The following is a 7,120-nucleotide window of genomic DNA, read 5'->3' on the forward strand; positions in this document are numbered from 1 at the left end:
TTTTTATGGTAGGGCATGGAGAAACTTAAATAATTTTATGACCAGGAGCTCTCTTGTATGTTTTGATGTTGATGCCTTAGACCAGGACTCAGTTACATTCACAGGTTATGGCAATACTGCTAGTAAATGGTTAGACCATTTTATAGGAAACGTCCATAATGATATTACAGTAAGAGATGATAATACTGCATTTTTAACCTTATGAATGGTTCAGACCACCTACCAATAGAGGTAATACTAGAATTTCTGTTTGTTAATGCACCTCAAGAAAAAAATGTAAAAGCAACACATGATGAGGAAAAACAGGCATTTGTGAATTGGATTAAGTTGAATGTGGAAGACCTGAGTAATATAAAAATAAAAAATAATTTGGTTTTACGCCAGGTATCCCCGAAGGGCTAAGGCGTTGCCCCTGGGTAGAGGACTTTTGGACTGGAGCGTGTAGCATTTTATGGCCGGATGCCCTTCCTGATGTCTACCAATGACCCTTGGGTGGATTCGATCCTCCGGCCCTTCGGTCAGAGCAGAGCGCTCTAACCCACTGAGCCACGCCTGCTATGCCGTGTAATATAAATGTCATTGTGGATAGTCACAGAGATGCACTTAATAATTTTACTGTACCAACTTCCTGCAATCCATCACACTCCTTTCTGGGGATAGGGAGGGAACTGAGGGACGTTTGTATAACCAGGCAGCTTCACCTGCCAGTTATATCAGTGCCACCACGTGAAGGCGTCCCTCTCCAGTTAAAACAATGGGAGTATAACATTAAAAACAGGGCATTGTGTTAAATATATTAGTGAGGAAGGAAGAACAGGCTTGGAATATATATATGGAGGGATGGAGTGGAGAGGTATATGAGAGAGGGGTGTGTGAGCTGGGAGCAGGGCAGTGAAATGGCGAGAGACAGGGCGACATGGAGGCGATTTGCTTGTGGCCGCCCTTTACAGGATTAAGGCGTCTGGCAATAGATACATAGATAGATAGATTTGTGTGGTAAAGGGGAGCTTCATAGTGTGTGTGTGTGTGTGTGTGTGTGTGTGTGTGTGTGTGTGTGTGTGTGTGTGTGTTTTTATTAGCAAAACAAAAAACTTCAACCCTTTATTTCCACTTTCAATTTCAACTTTACCAACGATTCTGGTGATCACAGAAATCATTAACATCCTCTATTAACTCAATCATCAACTCTAGTGTTTTAGAGTTTAATGTAGGATCACCAGCAGACTGTCTCAAGATCGGGAGAAGTCTAGAAGAATTTATCAAGTAAGTTATAGTGGCCTGGGAGAGCTAAAAGTTAGGACAAATGTGGGTTAATATTTTCGTGTCTCGCTGTGGTTTCCTTTCTTGGTTACTTCCACTTCAATTATGGGAGAGGAATATAGAGTTTGAGTGAGGATGAGGGGGGTGTTAATGATGAGGATGAGGGGGAGGGAGAGGAAGATGGGGACAAGATGGAGGAGGAGGGGGAGAAGGAGGAGAAGAAGAAGAGAAGAAATATGAAGATGATAATTAGATGATGATGATGATGATGATAATGATGATGATGAGAAGGAGAAGGAGGAGGAAGAGGAAGAGGAGGTGTAGAAGAAGAGGAAGAAGAAGAAGAAGAATGAGTGGAGGAGGAGGAGGAGAAGGAAGAAGAAGAAGATGAAGAAGAAGAAGAGGAGGAGGAGAAGGATTGTGAAGATGAAAATTAGTTGATGATGATGATAAGGAGGAGGAGGAGGAGGAGGTGGAGGAGGAGGAAGAAGAAGAAGAAGAAGAAGAAGAGGTGGAGAAGGAGGAGGAGAAAAAAGAAGAGGAGAACGAGGGGGAAGAAGAGGAGGAGGAATGTGAAGAAAATTAAATGATGATGATGTTGATGATGATGATGATGATGATGATATTAATGATTCTTTTACAAATAGTGGTCGAAGGCGAAGAAGACACAGAATAAGTGCACACTTTTTTATTTCATTTTCCCATAAATTATAATACAAACAATTATTGCAAAAGGACAAAGATCCATGAAAGACTTATGGCACAAAATATACATCTGCATATGAGGCTAAAAATATTCTAAGATGTACTACTTCAGCTGCGCGGGCAATATTATACAAGTAGTGGTTGTAGTAGTAGTAGTAGTAGTAGTAGTAGCAGTAGTAGTAGTAACCTGAGCTCTTATAAATGTGAACCCAGTGGACTGCAGCCTGAAATTTCCCCTCTCCTGCAGTCCACCATCCTACTCTCTGGTGGATGGGGAGGGAGCTGAAAGGCTTTTGTATAACCAGGCAGTTCCACCGCCCAGTTATATCAGTGCCACCCCATGATGCTTCAGAGAGATATTTCGAACTTTTGAGGTTCAGATTTCGAATTTAAGATAGACATATGAACAAAGGGGGGCTAGAGAGATGTTTGAGAAAGACTTTTTTTGAATTTTATGGTTCAGATATCGAATTTGGTGAGGGTGTTAGAAGTGGGTGGGGTCATATGTAAGTTTATTAAATTCCTTCGACAAGAGAGAGATTTCTTTAAATGGGTAAGCCGTCTTGAGGTAGCAAAGTGAATTGCAGGAAGACATGATCGTAGAATAAGTCCATCACACTTCACCAATCCATATATTTCCCCATACACTTTGAAGATAACTAGCGCCTAGGGTCACTGGAAGAGATGGGAAAATACTGAGAGGGAAGAGAGCATGGAGGATACACTACAACAGGTCATCTTTCACTCGTAAAATCAGTCTTTCTCAGCGTCTAGGCAGGAACTATCTCACTTACATTTAGAAGTAAGTGGCCTAATACTTACATCACAATATTAAGCAGGAAATATGTTGCTCATTTCAGGCAAGAGCTTAAACAGACAACACTGATTCAGAGATAAATTTGAAGATATATACAATTATCTCTTTGACCAAATGCATATAAAATAAAACAAAAATGAGAATTGGGAATAGGCTGACATCTGGCGGGAAAAAATTTGGTATATTATTAGAAGAAAGCAAAAATCTCCTGAATGGTGAGTATTAAAAATTATATATCCTTCCTTAACGAATCTTGGCCCCCAATTTTCAAAGCATTAAATAGACCATTTTGAGGCAAAATTTTAAGTGCATTGCTTACATCTGAACAAGAAATTTTAAGCAGTCAAAGGAATATCTTTTTAGGGCATAAATCTAAGGAGCCCTTTAGGTAAATTAGTAAATCATGAAGTAGGCTCCATTAAGAATATACTTTTTTTTAAAGGAGTTAAACGTGTTCTAATTTTAATGAGAGAACAGACAGACAAATAAATAAATAAATAAATGATGTTAAGGCAGAATTTTGAATTCTATCCGTGAGTTTGATAGTAAAGAAAAAGATGTGGGGGTGAAATGACTATCGTATTAAGATCAGCATTAAAAAAAAAAAAAAACTATCATACTACAAATTTTGAAAGAATATAGGCTATTAGTAAAAACTATATATAAATTTAAAAACATGTTCAAACCAAATTTAAATACATCACGTGAATTAGTCCTGAAATAATTATCTTTGGTGTGAATAAAGTAAGTATATCCAGAAGACACTAAGTAATCATTGACCCCTTGACCTCGTGTCCTTTGACCTGTTACGTGCACCTCGCTAGCTCAACCCGGCTGCTAATTAGGCTTCACCTGACGCTTTTTCTCAGCTGGTAGACAGTACTGAGTCAGATCTGAGGAACAGGGTAGTCTTAACTCTTTCACTGTTAGACTTCAGAAGGGGAAAACCGTCTATATATCCTGGTGGTTTGAGCTAGGGAGACGTGTAGGACTTTCCTCTTGCTCTCCAGATGATTTTATGCAGCTGGGGAGAGAGAGGTGGAGCTGGGGGATTAGATCAAGGCTTCCTCTATCTCTCCGAATACACCAAGACCATCCAAAGCTGAATAAAATCGTCTGAAGGCAGCTGAAATGAACTGAAAAAATAATCCTCGTGAGGGGTAGGTGAAGACGGTTTTTCACCCTTGAAGGCACCTGAAGTAAACTCAAAAATCGTCTTCCCACTGTGAGGTTGATAGAGACGATTTCCCCCTTTACAGCTGAGAAAAAGCATCTGAAGTCAGCCCAGATAGCAGTGAAAGGCTAAGGGTTGATTCTTGCAGGTCAGACGGTTTTTTTCAGGTCTGGAGGGGTTCAGTCAAGGGCAGTATTCTCGGTTAAGGAAGTTGCCTAACACCTTTTCCCAAGCGACTTATTTTGTGTATTATACCTTACTGTCCTATCCCGTGGTCCATAAACCCTTCCAATATCGCCATACTCTGCATGGATAACGTGCTAAAGGATATTACCTAGCCATATCTAAAAAACAAATCGCTAAGGAAGAGGTGTTAGAGAGCTTCCTTATGAGTCCAAGGTTCGTATTCTCGGCAGTTAAGACAGCTCCCTAACACCTCTTCCTCACCGACTTCATTTCTTAGAATGACTTAAGTAACATGGAGGCAAGGTGTAATCAGCAAAATAAGTCGCTCAGGAACAGGTGTTAGGGAGTACCTTACCCGACGAGAAGGCAGCCCAAGCCTCCCTTAACCCCTTCAGCCCGAAAAATCCCTCTAAGCTGAGAATAACCGTCTGAAAATCGCAAAAATGTGAAGAAATCCAACACAAGTGAAATTAATTAGTATCTTACCTGTCTAGTCTACCTGGCACCTACCTGTAAATAATTATGTAATTTTATTTACATTATTTATATAGAAATTTATATATACATCTATAGGGCAATAATTTATATAGACTGTACTATTAAAAGCTGGGAGTTTGGTACAGCCCGTTAGTTATACCGTTACCGTTACCGTTAATTACTCCGTTGTCGTTTATTACACCGTTACCGTTGATTACTCGATTACCGTTACTGTTTGTGTAGCCGTTACCGTTGATTACTCGATTACCGTTACTGTTTGTGTAGCCGTTACCGTTGGTTACTCCATTACCGTTGATTGCACCGTTGTCATTTGTATACCCATTTGTGTAGCCGTTAGCTCCATTACCGTTGATTGCACCGTTACCGTTTGTGTAACCATTGGTGTAGCCGTTTCCGTTTCCATTACCGTTGATTAGGCCGTTTCTGTTGACACCGTTGCCATTGATGGCTCCGTTACTGTTGCGACGCCCGTAACTGTAACCATTACCGTTGATACCGTTACCATTTACACCATTACCATAACCATTTCCGTTTATGCCGTAACCGTTGATACCGTTACCATTCACACCATTACCATAACCGTTACCATTGATGCCAATACCGTTGACACCGTTACCGTTGATGCCGTTTCCATAGCCATTACCGTTTATCGTATTACCGTTAATACCGTTGAAAAGGATACCATTTACATCATTACCATAACCATTACCGTTGATGCCGTTACCGTTGACACCGTTACCGTTGATGCCATTACCGTTGACACCGTTTCCGTTGATGCTGTTACCGTTCACACCGTTACCGTTGATGCCATTACCGTTAACACCGTAACCGTTGATGCCGATACCGTTGACACCGTTACCGTTGATACCGTTACCGTTGACACCGTTGCCGTTGACGAGTCCAATATTGGCGTTGAGACCATAGAAACTGGGAGCGGTGGCACAGTCGAAGTTGTACCACCAGTCACACACAAAGTACTGTTGGTTGAAAACAGTACCGTTGGGACAAAGGAAGGAATCCATACGTCCATCAGCTTGGCAGATGTGGAAGACCTGTGGAGATAGTAGTAGTAGTAGTAGTAGTAGTAGTAGTGGTGGTGGTGGTGGTATTGGTGGTAGTAATAGTGTGGAAAACCTATGGAAATAGTGTAGTAGGAGTAGTAGTAGTAGTAGTAGTGTGGAAGACCTGTGGAAACAGTAGTAGTAGTAGTAGTAGTAGCAATAGTGGTGGTGGTGGTGATGGTGGTAGTGGAGGTGGTGGTAGTAGTAGTAACAGTGTGGAAGACCTGTAGAAATAGTGTAGTAATAGTAGTAATAGTCATAGTAGTAGTAACGGTGATTGTGGTGGTGGTAGTGGTGGAAATAATAGTAGTAGTAGTAGTAGTAGTACTAGTAGTAGTAGCAGTAGTGGTGGTGGTGGTGATGGTGGTAGTGGAGGTGGTGGTAGTAGTCGTAACAGTGTGGAAGACCTGTAGAAATAGTGTAGTAATAGTAGTAATAGTCATAGTAGTAGTAACGGTGGTGCTGGTGGTAGTGGTGGAAATAGTAGTAGTAGTAGTAGTAGTAGTAGTGGTAGAACTATAAATGTAGTAGTAGCAGTAGTAGTGGGAGGAGCAGGAGGAGATAAAGAACAAGAACTAGAAATTGTAGTAACAGTAGTATTAGAGGCAGTAGTAGTAGTAACAGCAGCAGCAGTAGTAGTAGTATAGAAGATGAAGAAGAAGGAGGAGGACGAAGAGGAGGAGGAACAGAAGATAAAAGAGGAGAAGAAGAAGTAGTAATAGTAGCAGACTAGTAGTGGTAGTGGAAGAAGAAAAAGAAGTATTAGTAGTAGTAGAAATCGGTAAGGAAGAAGCCCCAGTCATCGCCTTCGGTATACAGGAAGATGGCATTAAGAGGTAATTAGGTAGGTCAGGGAGAACGACCGTGTTTAGAAATCAAGATTGAAGATGCAAGAGAAAGTTGATGTATTCATGACATGACTGCGAACTTTCTGCATGATTTTAAAGTTAGTGTAATTCGTGGATGAAACGCAGATTTCACCAAGGAGAGGCTGATTTATGGCCAAAGTGTGAGAGAAGGGGATGCTATTCAGTAAGTTTGCTCATTTCTTTCATTTTCAATGCCCAAAGACTTAAGGATATGTTGGAAAGTTGTTTTATTTTGTGATCTATTTGTAGATTTTACCAGAGAGAGCATTGTTTGTGGCCAAAGTGAGGGAGAATGGAATGTCTTTAAGTAAGGTAGCTCACTTCTTTCAAATTCCAATGCACAAGGACTTCAGAGTGTATTGGAAAATATTTTTGGTGTAATTTGTGGGGTCATTTTGAACTCAGATGGAACTGGACATAAGGCAGTTTTTGGTGTCTTCATGTTCTCAAAATCTGTCCTATGAGAGGCAAAATGCTAACTCATAGAAGCAGATCTTCATTTGAAAGCAAGCTCCTCTAACCACAACGTATAGGAGTGAAATCTGCTAAT

The 7,120-nt window shown here is 40.7% G+C and overlaps 1 protein-coding gene across 1 annotated transcript in view; it reads right to left on the reverse strand.

Moving 5' to 3' along the window:
* Positions 1–4,741: 4,741 nt before the first annotated feature.
* Positions 4,742–7,120, reverse strand: part of LOC145408732 (uncharacterized) — a 19,806-nt gene continuing 17,427 nt past the window's right edge. Inside the window, exon 5 of the mRNA XM_080279391.1 lies at positions 4,742–5,692. Within this exon, the coding sequence (XP_080135517.1) occupies positions 4,742–5,692 (951 nt within the window). The remainder of the gene's footprint in view (positions 5,693–7,120) is intronic.

This window comes from Coenobita brevimanus, chromosome 78 (assembly GCF_032717465.1).
Source record: "Coenobita brevimanus isolate Jiangsu-jjx chromosome 78, ASM3271746v2, whole genome shotgun sequence".
NCBI lineage: Eukaryota > Metazoa > Arthropoda > Malacostraca > Decapoda > Coenobitidae > Coenobita > Coenobita brevimanus.